Below are 18,895 nucleotides of genomic sequence, written 5' to 3' on the forward strand. Positions count from 1 at the left end.
CACGTGTACATCTGCTCAGTGGGACGCCAGGCAGCCTGCAAAGAGCACATTCTGGCACATGCCATGACATGGGCAGACAGAAAACCGTTCGCTGTGGATGGAAGCTGAAGGAAACCAGACCCGAGAGTATATATTATGAATTCATGCAGATAAAGTTCAAAACCAGGCGAAACTGGGGTGACAGAAAGCAGATCAGCAGCCACCTGTCGCAGACAGTGATGGTTAAGGCGGCACCTGGCAACTTTCTGGGGAGGTGGAAATGTTCTCTGTTTTGCTCTAGGTGGCGGTTACGCAGGTGTATACATTTGTAAAAACAGCTGCACAAGACGTGTGCATCTTACTTAAGGAAATTATACGCTGACTTAAAAAATGCCCAGTCTTGCCCTTAGGAAGCGCACAGCCCCACAGAACAGGACAGGCAGATGGTTCTCGTGACCACGATCCTAAGAGAAGCTGGCACCATGGAGGCCCGCTGTGTGTCGGGATTGAGCCGGCTTCCTCGGGAACAGCATCTGATGAACACCTCCAACCACTGTACGGAGGAGGCCCCGATATCTCCACGTCAGAGGAGGAAAACGAAGCTCAGAGAGGTGACGCGGTGTCCAAAGGGACACAGCAAAAAGTCCAGTCCCCACCTCCCTGCCCTCCCCACCCCATACCTCGAGGTCACTGGTCCCCGCGCAGCCGCCTCCTCTCCAGGGCTGAAGGGGACAGCAAGTGTGGACTGGACTTCTGTGAAAGGGCTGCTTAGGAAACGCGTTCTTCCTCCGCCTTCCACCCCCTCCACCCTCCCTCACCCCCTCACTGCCACAGATCTCTGAGGTCATTGCAGCCCTGGCCTTCCGCCCGATGAGAAGGAGCCCCAGTGGCCGGGCAGCTGTGTGCTGGGGGTGAGGGGCGAGGAGTGGTGTTGACCAAGGGGCCTTCTCCACGCCCGAACTCCCCTGACCCAGCCCGTGGCCCCAGAGGGCCAGGAGGGCTTGAGGTTAGAGACCCCACCCTTGGCTCCAGCTCACAGGTGACGTAATCCTGTGTCTGGACTCAGAGAATCATAAAATGTTTATTCGGAATAACAACCACCACCACCATCACCACTGCGTACTCAGTTCTTATCCTGTGCCAAGAGCTAGGGCCTGTTTCGTGGGTCCTCACCAATGTCCCTCCAAAATAGGGACATCGCGTTTTACACAGGAAGAAACAGAAGCTCAGAGGGGTTATGTGACTTCCCACGGCCTCACAGTGAGGAAGTGGGGGCACAGGGATTCAAACCCAGGTCCGCCCCGCTTCGGGCCCGGGCCCTGAACCACAGCATCACGCTTGTGATCCCGCGCGTTAGTGCGGCAAGCGCCCCCGGAGTAGGTCCGCTCCAGCCACGTGGCGCTACAGACGGGAGAACTAAGGCCCAGGAAGAGTGTCTTGCTCAGAGCCACACTAAGGGTTCGTGGCAGGGCTTGGCCTGGAAGCTACATTTCTACCCTTGGCCTGGCTTTCAGCAACCGGAGCCTCGGAGCGGGCCACGTGCACCTGGATGGGCAGCGTGTGGGAGGCAGGGAGGCCTGGTTCCAGGCAGAGGTAAATATTGACATGATGGTGTTTACACTGTAACCCTACTCCTCCGGGCTGCAGCCTCACACCCGTCCTGTCCTGACCAAGGAGGAAAAGGAGATTGTGGGGAGGAGAATGGGGGGAGGAGGCTTATGGGCCAGGGGTTGCCTCTTGTGCTCCCCGGGGGCCCGTGGGCAGGAAGCCTGGGACATCTTAGGGGGCTGCTGCGGGCCTGGGCTGCGGCCCACAGGGCAAGGCCAGGAGCCAGGGAGATGGCGTGGGAACTGGGAGTCACAGGCCTGGATTTCAGTCCTAGCTCTGCCACGGATTGGCAGTGGGACCCAAGAACAGTCGGTGAATGGGGAGGAAAGGGCTTGGGTAACTGTCAAGGGCTGTGCAAAGGTGAAAGATAAATAACAACATTTCAGCCTGGTCAACGTCCGGCCCCAGTCAGCTCCTAATGCCTCTGGCCGCTGCCGGGCAGTCCCATCCCTGTCCCCAGGGGGCTTTCCTGGGAAGGCAGAGTTTCTGCTGAAGTGGGTGGCAGCTTAGGACTGAAGCCAGAATCTTGAGGAATCAGGAGGCCGCGGCCTGGTTCCGGTCCCTAATTCCCTAAGTGATCTCTGAGTGTCAGCTTCCACGGCTCTGTGCTGGGGATAAACCTACTTCCTGGGGTTCCCGTGAAGGTCAGAGAGGTTTACATTTAAGTGCCAGGCACATGGTAGGTCCTCATGTTGCCCCTCAGTCTTCCCACCTATGAAATGGGGAAGTTGAACTCGATGGTTAGAACACAAGCACTCTATGGTTGTAAGACCTAGCAGCCAGGGCCTCCTCTCTGTCTCTGAGCCCTGAAGTTAGATCCTCCCTCAGCTAATTTCCTGAATGTACTCCAGGAACTTGTTCCTCTGTTTACATCTCCCCCAAGGAAGCCCCCAAGGGCTCTGTGGGGAGGAGGGAGCTGTTCCAAGGCTTGTCAGTGAGCCAAGACAGGCCTGTGGATCTTTCTGCGACCTAAGCCCTTGGGGACCCCTGGGGAAAGGGCAGAATTCTGAGGTCCTAGACCCCCAATGCCACTCACTGATTGTGGGGTTCAATCAGCATTGGTTGTTCATTAAACTTCACCCCCACCCCCAGATTATAACTCCTTAAGGGCAGGAGAGTATTTCCTTATTTTCATTTCTCTAAAACGTGCCTCCTAGGAAGCATCCCATTCCATGAACTGTTGCCATAGGAAGCACAAATGCCACCTCTTCTGGGAAGCCCTCCCTGATACATACTCCTGGCCAGGGTGACTCTGGAGCTGTATCCCCAGATTGGCACTATCATATTTCACCTGGTTTTAGAGCCATTTGGAATTTCGTCCTTCTCATTAGATCAAAGTTCCATGAGGACAGGAGCCCCACTGGTTGTTTGTAGGAAAGGATGTCGGGAGGACGGTCAATCAATGTCCACAGGGAAAGGGGCTTTGTGAGACCTCTGGGGCCACAGCCTCCCCTCTCTTCACTGCACATTCTGGGCAGCATGATGGGGTGTGGGGTCGGGTAGAGGAGGCAGTAACTAGTATCTAGACCACCACTGTCTCTCCTAGGACCATTCCGCCTGCTTCCTAACTGGTTTTCCAGCTCCTGGCCTCACCCCTCCTACCCCGAAGCAGCCTGTTGCCTGTCTCAAAACGCAACTCTGACCACATCACTCCCCATACTCTGAATTCCAGAGTGGCTCCCCACTGTCCTTAGGATCAAGGCCCCGAATCTTTAACAAGCCCCTCCCTGCATGCACCTGCCCGGGCTACCTTCCACGTATCATGGGCCACCTTCCACGCATCATCTTCTCAGCCTCCAGACTCAGCAATTCCTGAAGGCACCATGTTTGGTCCCATCTCACACCTACTGCTCCCCCCACCTGGAATCCATGCATCCTTTAGACCATGCATTCTTGAGACCACGGCTTTAATGCCATGTCCTCAGGGAGCCTTGTCTGATCCCCAGGTGAGGTTCCCCTATCTGCTCTCCAGCACCCCGCACGTCTCCTTGGCAACCGCAGTTCCACTTCTAATTTCCTGCTCCTTATCTGCCTGTCTGCCAGACTGTGGAAGAGAGCTCTATCGCTCTCCTTCATGCTGATGGCAGCCCCGACGCCTGGTACCGTGCCAGGCAGGCTTGTTTGCTGAATGAATGAATGAACACAGCATTTTGACCATGGCCGGGGTGCTTACCTAGTCGACGAAAAAGAAAAAAATGGAGTGGAAACACAAAAAGTCGTAAACCTTTGCTGATGGCTCCTCCCTCACAGTAGACATCAAAGTATGGACTTTAGCCAAGCGGGTTATGTCATGGCCAATGCCTGAAACTTTCTGCTGAACCCACCTTGTAGGCAGCCCTCTGGCTACTCAAATCTTGTTGCTCCCCACAGGGCCTGGTCTCTCCAATTCTGCCTAGGAAACAATCTACTTCGTCATTAACAAAAATTAATGACACGCCTGTTTACCAAAACTCTTAGCAATGTCAGGAAAGCTGAGTGACCTGGGTACCAGCATAGACACTGACGCGCAGAGGGAAGGGTACTGCCAGGCTCTGGGAAGCCGGAGTGAGCCCGAGCGGACACGTGCAGGGGGCATGTGGCTGGCCTCCCATCTTCAAAGAGTAACACCTTCCCTCAAGTTCTTAAACATTTCTACACTGTATCCCAGGTTGTATCCTCATGCTATCCTATGAAGGAAACAAATCTGCCCCACTTGGTAGGAAAGGAGGTGCGGAGAGGGGGGAAGCGTTGACCTAAGGTCACACAGCAAGCCAGTGGTATGTCCGGTGTTCAAACCTAGGCGTGGGCCCTGTCCTCAACCCAGCCACTACAGTAAAGATGATTCCCAACCCTCGGCTGTGGCTTTAAGCTCAGCCCCTAGGTTGGAATGTGGAGGAACATTCTCAAGGCGCCACAACAGCAGACAGGGAACATTGGGTTGGGCCTCCTTTCTCCCAACCTGTCTGCCTGGTAACCCTCTAATCACACAGGAGGCTTGTGCCTGGTCTGACCCTATCTTGCTGTGTGACCCTGGGCAAGCTCCTTCACCTCTCTGCCTGTTGCTGGGTGGTATGAGGACAACCGAAGACAGGAGATAGAAGAAGCCTTTTCATCCCAAGCCTCCACTGGGGGGGGGGGGTGTCCACTTGAGGCCTTTAAAAACTGCACTGACTACCCACCAAGGGGTTAGAGCCCTGGGTGGGGAGCTGGGGACCAGTGGGGACACTCAGCCAGGACAAGAGGAAAGAGCCCACCCACTCTTCAAAGGAGTCCTGTTAGGAACCTGGGGGCTAGGGGAAACTTGGCCACGCTGGAGGGGAGGGAACGCAGGATTTGTTTAAAACCCATGAAGCAGGAGATCCAAGGAATAAACTCTTTAGCAGCCCTGAATCACCCCCACCTCAGGAATGAGCACAGGGACTCGTGTTTAGGGGAAACCAAAATGACAGGGGCCAAGGAGGCCTGACATCGGCCTCCACCCCACCCACCCACCCCCACACTCGGTGGGTCGACAGTCCCAAGTAGAGCTCCAACTCCTCAGCCTAAGCATTTCGCCGTCTGGCCCCAGCCATGTCCATTGCCCAATTTCTCTCCTCTTTTCTGGCTCTCAGGTCCAGATGCCAGGCAAGCCCCATTCTGGCCTTTCCAAGAGGATTCCTCGTTGCTCTCACGCCCCTGGTCCTCAGTTCACAGAGGTTCCCCTACCTGCAAGTTCTTTCCAATTCAGATGCTACCTGCTCAGTGAAGCTTTCTCTCATCTCTCCAGCCAGGAGGAAGTCCTCGCCCGGCATCATACTCCTCTCCCAAAGATATGCCATCTGGCCTGAGGATCCTCACAGACATTTATGGACTCGCAGAAGCTCCCCTAACACCGTGTTGATAACAGTTTTTCCTCCTTAGCATAGGGAATATAGTAAGTGTTCAATAAATCTTCGCTGAATGATGAAGAAAGGACTGATTCTCTAAGTATCACTGTCCCCTTCTTCTCCCCTCATGATAACCTGTAATCCTTCTTCCCAACTAGCAAATAGGTTAGATGTCACACAGAACTTCCCAATTTGAGCTCAAGGTTGTACAAGAATGGAAATAAAACTATTTGAGCAAGCACTCTCCCTGGGTTATCTCACCAAATCCCCACACCACCCCTGCAAGCAAGACCTTTCATCTCTTCTCACAGATGAGGAAACTAATGGTCAGAGGTGAGAGTTCGACTTGATCCAAGTCCCTGCAGGGAAGTGGGGGAGCCAGGTTTCGAACCTGGATCTGTTTGATGCTAAAGCCTGGAAGGTTTCTCAGGTTGTAAGGCTCTGAAAAGTATCTCCAAGGCAAGACACCCTCCCTTTCTTTGGTGGTTTCTAAGGAGGAAAAAGCTCTTTCTGAGTAACTTAGGTCAGGGTGGGTTTGAAGACAGAGTGAATGATATGACCTCAATGCCTCACCCCCTTTTAGTGCTCATATGCTGAGACCTTAAATCAAGGGCCAGGCCACAGCATGTGAGTTCCCTGCCACTGGAACTGTCCAAGTAGAGCATTACAGGGGAGAGATTCCTGACCAAGGAGGTAGGTTGGGTCCAAGAAGGTCTCTAAGAAACAATTTCATTATTACTGACTCTGGACAGGCAAAGGGCAGAGGGGGAGGCAGATATAGGTGGGGAGAGGAGAGAGGAGGGAAAAGCGATGTTGGAAGGAGACGCCAGCTTTGGGCAGAGCAGAGGTTGGTCCTGGGGCATCACTGGGGGACTCTTCATGCCTACAGGGGTCCCATCTTGGCCCCACATGGACCCCTTCAGGCTTGACAGCATCATCACAGAGAAATGGAGGTGGCTGTATCCCTGGGACTGGCAGCCATCATCACTGGCACACGCCCTCCTCAGACCCCACCTGGTGACTTGTACTCACTTGACAGGGCACAGAACAGGACTAGGAGAGAAAATCAGAAGGGCCCATCCAGGGGAAAGAAAGCAAAGAGAAGTAGGTGGCTTCTACCCCCATGATGCAGAAGTGATCATCAGGCCCTAGAGAGATTATTGAAAGGTCCAAGCTTTCCTTCCAGAGACAACACCCCACCCTAAAACACACCAGCTTCGACCAAATGGGTTTCTTTCCTGGGGCTCCAGAAACCCCCATGAAATCCCCCTGCCAAGTCCCTTCTCCCTGGTGTCGCTGACCAACGCCCTCAGCAATCCCCTCCTCTGAGGACCCATTACTGGGAGATGCTGGGGAGAGCCGGTCACTGAAAGCAGGGTCCTCAAGTGTTCCCTGGTCTCTGACAGCCGCCAGCCTAGCTGCCTCCAATCTCCACTGCCTTAGGCCATAGTGGGATAAGCTGTCCCCGAGTACTTCGACCTCTACGGAGCCCTCCGAAATGCGCTAGGTTCGGCCACCCACGATGCCCCAAGCCCAGCCTCAGCCCCAGACCGACCTCGGCGTCCCGGGACATTCAGGTCCAACTGGATCCGGCCGCTCCGCAATTGCCCCCGACCCCTGTATCGGACCCAGGTCGGATGCCCGGGGTCTCCACTCCCCGCTAGGACTTCCGGACGCCCCAGACTAGAGCTGCCCCAGCTGTCCCCGAACCGAATGGGCCACCCCGAGCCCTACAAACCCGGCCGGGGCCAGCTGCCCAGATCCAAGCTCGGCGCGGCCGCCCCCGACGGAACCGAGACGGCGCCGCCCGGCCAGCCAAGCCCGGCCCGCGCGCCCCCCGACTCCACGCCTTCCGAGCGAGAGCCTCAGCCCGTGCCCAGCCCCCCGCGAGCCCGGCCGAGTCTCACCGCGGCGCGGCCGCCAGGGCCGTCGAGGCGGGGCAGGGCGCTGCACTCACCATAGCTCGCGCGCTCCGCTCCCGCACCTCGCCGCTCCCCCGGCCGGATCTCGGCTCTCAGCTCCCGGCTCCCGGCCGCGATCCTCGGACGGCGCGGCTGCTAGTCCCGGCCGCGCGCTCGGCTCCCCGCGGGCGAGCGCGGCTCCGGCGCCTAGTCCCGGGGAGGCGGGCCCGCAGAGGGGCCAATGGCGGGGCGCGGGGGCCGGGCCGCGCAGCCAATCACGCCCCGAGTCCGGCATAGGCCCCGCCCCCCGCCTCCTTAACCCCCCGTGCGCCGGGCTGGGAGCGCGACTGCGTGCGGACCCAGCGGCTGGCTCAGGCGGGGCCTCGGGCTGCGGGGTGCGGGGTCGGGACCTCGCCGAACCCGGCTTCGGGGGCAGGCGGAGCCGGGGGAGCGGCTCAGCTGCGTCTGGTGCGCGGCGCCGGGAGCCTCGGCGACCTTTGTCTCCTGCCTGGCGCCTGCTCGGCAGTGTGACCCAGGGCGCTGCAGCTGCGCGTGTGTTTATGTGGGGTGTGTGTGTGCGCGCGCGCGGGAGGGGAGGAGGGTGGGGAGAAGTACAGAAAAAAGCGGGGGAGGGATGGATCCCGCGTGCCTGTGTGTTTATTTGTGACGGAAAAGCAGAGACTGACTATATTTGGGGTTTGTTACTTGGAGCTTCCGTGTGTGTGTGTGTGTGTGTGTGTGTGTGTGTGTGTGTAAGAGAGAGGGGCAAGAGAAGGCGGTGGGAGGGAAGCAGAGAGAAGGACTGATGGCTCTCCGTGCCTATGCGTTTTGTGTGTCCGGGGTAAAAACTGTCTCTACTGAGTGTAGTGTAAGAGAGTGAAGGACAAAGAGGGCAGGGTGCAAGGGTGTGGGTCTGTGTATTTGTATGATGTGTGACCTGTGCCTTATGGGGCCTGTCGCACTGCATTGCCGTGTGGTATAAGCAGTCTTTGTGTCCCTGTTACAAACAGACCAAATCCCTGTGGTGTTGTGGTGTTGTGGGTGCATGTGTGCATGTGCACACACAAGGGGGACATGGCTGTGATTTGGTACACTGTGGATAGAGCCTAGTTTGTGAGAAAGAGAGATGAAAATCTGTGTGGTGAAAGTGTGTTATTTGTATGACTTTGTGATAACTTATATTTGTGTTGGGTCCAGAGAGAGAAACCAATGTGTTAAGAGGCATAATGAGTGTATGTTCAGCAGAGAAAAAGCCCTCTGGGATGAGATGGGGTTTGGGCTTTGAAGGAAGTATAAGGCTCCTAAGGCAAGAGGGAATGATGTGGGGAATCTTGCCTCCCAGCCATGGTTATGGGGCAAGGGAGTTGAATGGCAGGAGACAGGTGGATTCTGGGAGAGAGGGCACCGACTGCCAGGAGAGGGTGTAGGAACCACTGACAGCAACCCTGCTCAGGAGCTGGCTCAGATGACTCCGGGCGTGCAGGAGAGAGGTCTAGGCACACAGTGCCAGGTTCCAAAGGGGACCATCTGTTCCTGGGCAGTGTGTGTGGCAACCTAGAAGCGACCGGGGGCTCTGTAGAAATAAATCTCTCCCCTTCCATTCAACAGCACTATGAGTTCCTTAATGTGGAAAGAAGGACATAGGGAGGAGGGTCACTTGTCAAAATTCACAAAGTGCATTGAGTGCAGCAGACAGAAAGCAAGGTAGAGAGGGGAGGGCTGGGTCTTGCCCTAAAGGTGACCAGACCTTCTCTGTCCCAGACACTCTCTCCATCCTGGAGGTTGGGTAACATACCATCAGCTGTCCAGGACTGGGCTAGTTTCAGATTCCTGGCCAAGCATCTTCCTGGGAATTGTAGCTTGATGCCTGGAAAGACATTCTGAGATCCAGGGAGACGCAAAAATGGAACCCACTTGTCCTGGCTCCACTTGCCAGCAGTGTGATTGTGGTGGATTCCCTTCTCTTCTCTGAGCCTCAGTTTTCTTCTCTGTAAAATGGACTTCAGAATTCCTGACCCCCCTCCCTGTACTGATGTGAACATTTAACAAGTTAATGTACATGTGGGTTCCTTGTGAGCTACAAACCACTGGACAATATTAAGGATTGTTCCATTTATATAAAGTTCAGCAATAAGCAAAATGAATCTATGCTGTTGGGAGGTCAGGCTACTATTATCTTTGGGGAGGAAATAACTGGCAAGGGGGAACCTTCTGGGTGCTGGAAAGTACAGAGGGGCTGAGTACAGGGATGTGCTCAGTTTGTGAAGCTTCCTGAGGGTCTGTGTATTTTTCTTCATACAGGCATACCTTGGAGTCATTGCAGGTTTGGCTCCAAACCACCGCAATGAAACAAATACCACAATAAAACGAGTCAGATGAATTTGTTGATTTCCTTGTACATATAAAAGTTATGTTTACACTATACTGTAGTCTATTAAGTGTGCAATAGCATTATATTAAAAAACCCCAATGTATATACTTTAATTAGCTGATACTTTTGGGGTGGGCTCCTGGGTGGTTTACTTGGTTAAGCCATCAACTCTTGATTTCGGGTCAGGTAATGACCTAAGGTCATGAGATTGAACCCCATGTTGAGCCCACATTGGGCTCCACGCTCAGCGCAGAGTCTGCTTGTCCCTCTCCCTCTGCTCCTCCCCCAGCTTGCACACTCACGCCCTCTCTCTCTCTCGCAAATAAATAAATCAAATCTTTTTTTAAAAAAGTTAATTTAAAAAAAGATACTTTGGGGGTGTCTGGGTGGCTCAGTTGGTTAAACATTTGACTCTTAATCTGAGCTCAGATGTTGATCCCAGGGTCTTAAGTTCAAGCCCTGAGCTGGGCTCCACGCTGGGCATGGAGCCAACTTAAAAAAAAAAAGATACTTTATTACTTTATTGCTGGAAAACGCTTACCATTACCTGAGCTTTCAGCAAGTCATAATCTTTTGCTGGTGAATGGTCTTGCCTCGATGTTGATAACTGCCAACTGATCAGGGTGGTGGGTGCTGAAGCCTGGGGTGGCTGGGGTGATTTCTTAAAATAAGACAATGGTAAAGTTTGCCGCATTGATTGGCTCTTCCTTTCGTGAACGATTTCTCTGTAGCACACGATGCTGTTTGATACCATGTTACCCACAGTAGAATTCTTCCAAAATTAGAGTAATTCCTCTCAAACTTGCCACTGCTTTATCAACCACATAATATTTCTGTGTACTCTTCTAAATCCATTGTTGTCCTTTCAACAATCTTCCCATGCCTTCTCCAGGAATAGATTCCGTCTCAAGAAACCACTTTCTTGGGGCGCCTTGTGGCTCAGCCGTTAAGCGTCTACCTTCGGTTCAGGGCGTGATCCCGGAGTCCTGGGATCGAGCCCCACATCGGGCTCCCTGCTCTGCTGGGAGCCTGCTTCTTCCTCTCCCACTCCCCCTGCTTGTGTTCCCTCTCTTGCTGGCTCTCTCTCTCTGTCAAATAAATAAATAAAATCTTTTTTAAAAAATAAAGCATAAAAAAAAGAAACCACTTTCTTTCCTTCTCCATAAAAAGCAATGTCTTGTCTGTTGAAGTTTTATCATGAGATTGCAGCCATTCAGTCCCACTTCGGGCTCCACTTCTCGTTCTAGCTCTCTTGCTCTTCACACCACATCTGCAGCTATGTGCTCCAATGAGGTCTTGAACCCCTCACAATCATCCACGAGGGTGGGACTCAGCTTCTTCCAAACTCCTGTGAATGTTGCTATTTTGACCTCTTCCCATGAATCATGAGTGTTCTTAATCGCATCTGGAGGGGCGCCTGGGTGGCTCAGACGTTAAGCGTCTGCCTTCGGCTCAGGTCATGATCCCAGGGTCCTGGGATCGAACCCCACATTGGGCTCCCTGCTCGGCTGGGAGCCTGCTTCTCCCTCTCACACTCCCCTTGCTTGTGTTCCCTCTCTCGCTGTCTCTCCTGTCAAATAAATAAAATCTTTAAAAAAGAATTTTTTTAAATGGCATCTGGAATAGCAAATCTTTTCCAGACAGTTTTCAATTTACTTTGCCCAGCTCCAAATAATTTGGATATTATTCAAGAATCATAAATATTAAATAAGCATATTAAACAGCATTGAATAATCTTAATAAGACCTGAAAGTCAAAATTACTCCTTGATCCACGGGCTGCAGAAGGGGTGTTAGCAGGCATGAAAACGACATTCATCTTGTGACGTATCTCCGTCAGAGCTCCTGGGTGACCAGGTGCACTGTCCATGAGCAGTCATATCTTGAAAATAATCCTTTTCTCTTGAGCAATAGGACTCAACAGTGGGCTTAACATATTCAGCAAACCATGTTGTAAACGGGTGTGCTGTCATCCAGGCTTTGTTGTGCCCTGTGTGGAGTGCAGGTGGAGTAGATTTAACATAATTCTTGAGGGACCTAGGATTTTCAAAATGGTAAATGAGCATCGGCTTCGACTTCAAGTCACCAGCTGCGTTAGCCCCTAACAGGAGAGTCCGCCCATCCTTTGAAGCTTCTAAACCAGGCATTGACCTCTCCTCTCCAGCTATGGAAGTCCTACACGGCATCGTCTTCCAACAGAAGGTGGTTTCATCCACACCGAAATCTGTTGCTGTGGGTTAGCTACCTTCCTCAATATCTGAGCTCGATCTTCTAGAAAGCTTGCTGTGGCTTCTACCTCAGATCTTGCTGCCTCCACTTGCACTTTTAGGCTACGGAGACGGCTTCTTTCCTTAAACCTCATTAAACCCCTGCTAGCTCCAGACTTTTCTTCCGCAGCTTCCTCCCCTCCCTCCCCTTTCCCAGAATCGAAGAGAGTTGGGGCCTTGCTCTGGACGAGGCTTTGGCTTAAGGGCATCTTGTTGATCTTCTGTCCAGGTCACTCACCCTTTCTCCTTATCAGCAATAAGGCTGTTTCACTTTCTCAACATTCATGTGTTCACGGGAGTAGCACTTTGAATTTCCTTCAAGAATTTTTCCTTTGGGGGCACCTGGGTGGCTCAGTCGTTAAGCATCTGCCTTCGGCTCAAGTCATGATCCCTGAGTCCTGGAATGGAGCCCTGCATCTCTGGCTCTCTGTTCAGTGAGAGCCTACTTCTCCCTCTCCCTCTGTTGCCCCCTGCTTGTGTTTCCTATCTGTGTCTTTCTCTGTCAGATTAATACATAAACTCTTTTTTTTTAGATTTTATTTATTTATTTGACAGAGAGAGAGACAGCCAGCGCGAGAGGGAACACAAGCAGGGGAAGTGGGAGAGGAAGAAGCAGGCTCATAGCGGAGGAGCCTGATGTGGGACTCGATCCGGAGGAGCCTGATGTGGGACTCGATCCCAGAACGCTGGGATCACGCCCTGAGCCGAAGGCAGACGCTTAACCGCTGTGCCACCCAGGCGCCCAGATTAATACATAAACTCTTAAAAAAAAAAAAAAAGAATTTTTCCTTTGCACTTGCAACTTGGCCACTTGGTGCAGGAAGCCTGAGCTTTCAGCCTCTTTCAGCCTTCAACATGCCCTCCTCACTGAGCCTAATCATTTCTAGCTTTTTACTTAAAGTAAGAGACACGTGATGCTTCCTTTCACTGAAACACCTGAAAGCCATTGTAGGCTTGTTAATTGGCCTAATTTCAATATTGTTGTGTCTTAGGGAATAGGGAAGCGCAAGGAGAGGGAGAGGGACCAGAGACTGGCTGGTCAGTGGAGCAGCCAGAACACACATACTGTTTATCGATAAATGTTCCTGCCTTATAAAGTTTGCTCTCTTATATGGGCACGGTTCACAGTGACCCAAAACAATTACAATAAACATCAAAGAGTGTTGATCACAATTCACTATGATAGATATAATAATGAAAAAGTTTGGGGCACATGGCTGGCTCAGAAGAGCATGCAACTCTTGATCTTGGGGTCGTGAGTTCGAGTCCCACATGGGGTGTAGAGATTACTTAAATAAATAAAACTTTTTTAGAAATATAGGGGATGGAGCACCTGGGTGGCTCAGTTGGTTAAGTGTCTGCCTTTGGCTCAGGTCATGATCCCGGGGTCCCAGGATCGAGCCAGCAGTGCTGGGCACCCCGCTCATTGGGGAGCCTGCTTCTCCCTCTCCCTCTGCCCCTCCCCCTGGCTTGTGCTCTCTTATGCTCTCTCTCTCTCTCTCAAATGAATAAATAAAATCTTTTAAAAACATAAAATAAGGGGAGCCTGGGTGGTTAAGTCATTAAGCGTCTGCCTTCTGCCCAGGGCGCGGTGTCAGGGTCCTGGGATCGAGCTCCACATCGGGCTCCCTGCTCCCCTGGGAGCCTGCTTCTTCCTCTCCCACTTCCCCTGCTTGTGTTCCCTCTCTCGCTGACTGTCTCTCTCTCTCTGTCAAATAAATAAATAAAAAATCTAAAAAAAAACCCATAAAATAAAAAATAAAAAAATATAGGGCACCTGGGTGGTTCAGTCAGTTGAACGTCTGACTTGATGTCGGCTCAGGTCTTGATCTCAGGGTCATGAGATTGGGCCCTGAGTTAAAAATTAATTAGTTAGTTAATTCATTAATGAGAAAGTCTGAAATATTGCAAGAATGACCAAAATGGAACACAGAGGCACAAAGCGAACAAATACCAGTGGAAAAATGGCACCCACAGACTTGCTGGACACAGGATTGCCACAAACCTTCAATCTGTGAAAAACACCGTATCTTCAAAGGACAAGAAAATGAGGTATGCCCGTATATGATATTGTGACATGTTCCGAAAACAAAAAAGAAATGTCACGTCTCCTGACCACATTTTCTTCGGTCACGCAGTGGGCATTCTGAAACGCTCTGTCAGCGAGTCAGGAACTGGGCTAAGTTAGCTGTGGGGAGACAGCAGTGAGCAAGATGGGATCCTGGCAAATTCACTCCCCAGGCCGGCAGCAGCAGAACCGGGAACAGAAACCAAGCCTCCGATGTTGTGGCCAAGTCCTTTCCATTCCGCCAGGAGAGACAGTCCCTGGTCTGAGGCTGCCCAGGGGAGAACAAGGGAAAAGGTTTATTGTGAATGCTGACCCTAACCCCCAACTCCTTAGGGATCCCCACAGCTCGCCTCCTCTTAACAGCCTTCTTGGAACAATTCTATGCAGTAGATGCTGATTCCCACCCCACCCCACACTGCAAGTGAGGAAAATGAATGTTCAGAGAGGGAAGTGACTTCCCCAAAGAGGCACAGCTAGTCTGAGAGGATTTGCCCCTTTGCTGACATTGTGCTGCTTTTTCAGCATTTGCGGGCTCACTGCGCCCTCTGACAGAGATGCGGGCGGCTATATGGCAGGAGAACATGTTTCCCTTGTCAGATTCCTATACATTGAGTGGTGACGGGTGTTTCCTCTAGATATTCCGGTCCCTGGGCACTGTGATGGCTCAGTCAGAGCCTCAGGGCTCAAAACCCTGGCAGAAAACCCAACTTAAACTGGAATAGAGAGGTAGAGCTAGCTTTAGGCATGGTTGCACTGAGGAACTCAGATGAGATGGTCAGGATTCAATGTCACTACCCATCTCTCAAGACGTTTTGTTTTCCTCTCTGCCGGCCTCATTCTCTTTCCTCATGACCACAAGATGGCTGCCAGCAGCTCCTGGCATGCATCCTAGTCTCTCAGCAGAAATAAGCACTTTCTTTTCCCAACAGAACCAACAAAATTCCCCAAAACTGAGTCTCATTAGCTCTTATTGAGACATGTGTCCACTCCTCTGCAAATCACTGTGGCTAACAGTTCTGATTGGCCAGGCCACAGATAGTGAGGGCCTCAGAGGTACCTAGCATTTGAGTCTGGCTGTGGTTTCTCAGCTTCAGGATTCACCAGAGTCCAAGAAGGATGTGCCAGAACTTGTGGAGAGGCTTACATTGCACAGTCCTTCAATAAATGGTAATGATTGCTTTTGGCATTATTCTTCTTTGCTTTGTCTGTGTCGTCATCTTGTACAGAACGGTGTTCAGTAATGTCTAGTATACAGTTGGTGCCCAAAGATTCCTTAGCGGTTGACTGATTTCGTGTGTGTGTGTGTGTGTGTGTGTGTGTGTGTGTGTGTGTTTTCACTGATACCATGGACCAAGTCAAAAAGAGTCTGAACAAACTCAACAGCCCACGGGCATGCACACAGAATGAGACTCGTTATAAGGGCTTTTAAATTTTTATTTTGTTTCTTCCTCCATAACTGAACAGCTCCTAGAGTCTAGAGCTGCCAGAGAACACCAGACCCTCCGAGAACAGACTCTCCTGAAGCACACGCGCCAGCCTGTCAGAGAGGATGGAGTCGGGAACGCGTTGCAAGGAGCCCATTAGGATGCTGGCCGGGGAGGGGGCAGGTCGAGCTTGTCAGATCCAATTAAGCTATTTCTTGACTCATCTAACCCTGCAGAGAGGTCACCTGGGGACAAGGATGTCCCAGCCTGACCCCTTCCCCTTGGGCCACCAGCTACTCTAATTCAGCTGGGCAGTTTGAGTTTCTGGGAGGAACTGGAGGTCTATTAAGACCTGAGCAACAATAGGTGCTATTTATTAAGGGCCGCTGGGCCCCCTACTGGGTACTTTACACGATTTAAATACAGGACCCATAGAATATCTTTTGAACACTCACATTAACCCTGCGTTTGCTTTACTCTTTCTATTCTTTTCTCCCTTTGCCCTGATTTCCTTAATTTCAAAAATAAAATAAATCTGTGTTTTTTTCTGATTTCAAATCGAATTAATACATGCTCATTTTTAAATAATGCAGAAATGAGGGGCACCTGGGTGGCACAGAGGTTAAGCGTCTGCCTTCGGCTCAGGGCGTGATCCCGGCGTTATGGGATCGAGCCCCACATCGGGCTCCTCCGCTATGAGCCTGCTTCTTCCTCTCCCACTCCCCCTGCTTGTGTTCCCTCTCTCGCTGGCTGTCTCTATCTCTGTCAAATAAATAAATAAAATCTTTTTAAAAAAAATAATGCAGAAATGAATACAATAGAGAAAAAGTCGCCCATTTCCCACCCCTCTCATATTAACCACGGCTAACTCCTTGTCGTGATTCTGTCTTGAGCTGTACTAACCGATGTGTGTCCATTCTGTGAAAGGAAAAACGTTACCCACCTGTTCGTAGCCTCCCCTCCTCCCCTGCTTTGAGGAAGGAAACTGTAGGTCAGGCAGCCACAGCCTGGCTTTATCCTGCGGATCTGGGGAACAGGTGGAGGGAGGGGAAAAGAAACAAGCTAGGAGAGCAAGGGTGGAAGTTGCTGGGTTGGAAAAAGTTGGGGAGAGGCTGGGGCTGGGGGCCAGCGAGGCAAGAACCAGCACAGCCTGGGCTTCGAGGGAGCATTTGAGGGAATCAGAACACAGATGTGGGGGCCCCTGTGCTGTACAGAGGGAAAGAGGGAAGGCCAGAAAAAGAGAAAGGGAGAGGAAAGCGAATTTAAGCAAGCTTTATTGAGATTATAAATGAGATCTCCTTTAACATTTTCAAATGAATTGAATACATATTTAAATTGATTTTCAAAAAAAATTTCGTTTTCAATGTTTTTTTGGGAGGGTACCTGACATTTCTAATTCAAAGGAGGCTGAGACGAGACTTAAGGTGGTCCAGCTTCCCCCCAGATTACTTTTTTAGAAGCAAATAGTGAGATTATGTAATAATAATACCTGCTAAAGTGTATTGCCTACTTACTATAAGCCAGGAACTGCGCTAAGGACTCTTCCATATTAATGTATTGCATTCTACCATAACTAATGAGGGTAGGTACTACTAGTATCCCATTCTACAAATGAGGCAGCTGAGGCTCAGAGTGGCGAAGCAAGTTGCCTGAGGTCACACAGCCAGCAAGTGGGGATGCTGAGATGAGATACTTGGTAATTATTTTCATCTTCTGGTAAATGTAATTGTTTTATTTGGGGTTTGGGGGGTGTTTGATTTGGTTTTGTGTTTTTTTTTAAGATTTAATTTTTAAGTAATCTCTATACCTAATGTGGGTCTCAAACCCACAACCCCGAGATTGAGAGTCTCATGCTCTACCAACTGAGCCAGCCGGGTGCCCCCGTTTTGTGTCCCCCCCCCCCCGCCCCCAAGCAGCTTCAAACCCCTTTCTGCTTGTGCTCAGGTAGGGATATACAGAAACAAAGGCAGGCACACGCTGCCACTGCACCCGCCCCCAATTCCTTGCAGTGCGGTCGTGGGATTTGAACTGTGTGGGAGTCTCAGTTCCCCGGGCGCAAAGTCACAGATCCTGAAGGCTGGACCTGAACAAGATGTGAAAAGTGATCTATTCCAGTCCCTTTTGCAGTTTATGAATCTCCTTGGCAGTTCCCCCCACCCCCCACCACCCCCTACCCAGGTCACCTGGCCAAAGTCTGAACACCTCTGCTGATACGAGACCCTCTATTTTTGCAGAGACCAGAGGGATACGGCTGAGAAAGTAGGCCAGGCTGGAGCAGCGAAGCAGAAGAAATGCCTGAGAATCAGCTGAGAAGAACACAGGGAGACTGCCAGAGGGGACAGGAGTGCAGAGAAAACCATGTCCTCAAAGGCCTTCCCTGCCACTAGCCGCACTCTGATATACAGCCCCTCTCATTTAAGGAAGTAAGAATGTGGGTTTTTATAAAGAACCAAATCACCCCAGAACCAGACTACTACAACCTCATAGATTTTCGTTTTTGCCCTGGCTGCCAGGAAGCTCTTAGATAAGTTATATAGTCATCTCATTAACTAACTCAGTCCAGGCACCTGGTCGATTTCTCCTTATCTCTTTCTAATGGCTTTCAATCTCTCTTTTTATTTTTTATTTTTAAAGAGAGGGAGGGGGCAGCGGGAGAGGGAGAGGAAGAGAGAGAATCCTAAGCAGACTCTACACCCAGTGTGGAACCCCACTCGGGGGTTGAGCTCACAACCCTGAGATCATGACTTGAGCTGAAATCAAGAGTTGGACACTTAACTGACTGAGCCACCCAGGTGCCCCTCAATCTCTCTTTTTAAATTGAGTTTTTAATAATGTTTGTTTTAACACTGAGCAGCTACCTCATTGTATGTTTGCAAATGGAAGAGATGTTGGTTATAAACAAAAACGTGTCCTAATGTGAATTTGATGGTTGACAGCTAAAGAGAGAGAGACGGAGGAATGGGGTAGGACATATGAGTGGGCCAAGGTGGCAGAAGGTTAATCAGGTAGGAGGCAGAGGATGGCAGGACCAACTTAGCAACGGTGATCGGTTACATAAAGAGGTTCTTGGCGCTAAGATATTTGACAAGGTGGGAGGTCAGGGATGCTAAAGAGGGAGGAGCTGAGTGTGAAGGAAGGAGCACGCAGGTCAGCAAGGAAGGAAAGAGCGCTCCAGCAGTGGGAAGGGCCTGTGCAAAGATCCAGACATGGGAAGGGAGCAGGAGCACAGGAAGAAATTTCCATGGCTGGAGCCCCTAGGGCAGTGAGGACGAGTGGGTGAGCTGGGGCTGGGACTGGGGAGAGCTGGGCCAGGCCTTGCCACTCAGTGAAATGGCTTTCAACCGGAAGCCTGAATTCTCCCATTCTCAGGAGCTTTCCTGGGGAGCTAGCCTCAGAGGCAAGGCACGGCCTGCCAGTCCCAGGCCAGGAGCTG

The 18,895-nt window shown here is 51.4% G+C and overlaps 1 protein-coding gene and 1 non-coding gene across 5 annotated transcripts in view; both read right to left on the minus strand.

The window, feature by feature from the left end:
* Window positions 1-7,551, minus strand: part of ECE1 (endothelin converting enzyme 1) — a 123,046-nt gene extending 115,495 nt beyond the window's left edge. The window contains exon 1 of one of the 4 annotated variants that reach the window (XM_048221821.2): window positions 7,390-7,537. In XM_048221821.2, coding sequence (XP_048077778.1) covers window positions 7,390-7,392 — 3 coding nt within the window. In that variant the 5' untranslated portion in view covers window positions 7,393-7,537. Of the gene's footprint in view, window positions 1-659; window positions 962-7,389 lie in introns of those variants that run through there. The other 3 variants (XM_044390582.3, XM_026517133.4, XM_026517132.4) reach the window with 3 other exon arrangements.
* Window positions 7,552-17,266: 9,715 nt separating this feature from the next.
* TRNAE-CUC (transfer RNA glutamic acid (anticodon CUC)) lies at window positions 17,267-17,339 on the minus strand. The gene has a single exon. It is a non-coding gene; the product is annotated as a tRNA-Glu (tRNA).
* Window positions 17,340-18,895: the final 1,556 nt, after the last annotated feature.

The sequence above is a fragment of the Ursus arctos genome, unplaced genomic scaffold, assembly GCF_023065955.2.
Source record: "Ursus arctos isolate Adak ecotype North America unplaced genomic scaffold, UrsArc2.0 scaffold_32, whole genome shotgun sequence".
Taxonomy (NCBI): Eukaryota; Metazoa; Chordata; class Mammalia; order Carnivora; family Ursidae; genus Ursus; species Ursus arctos.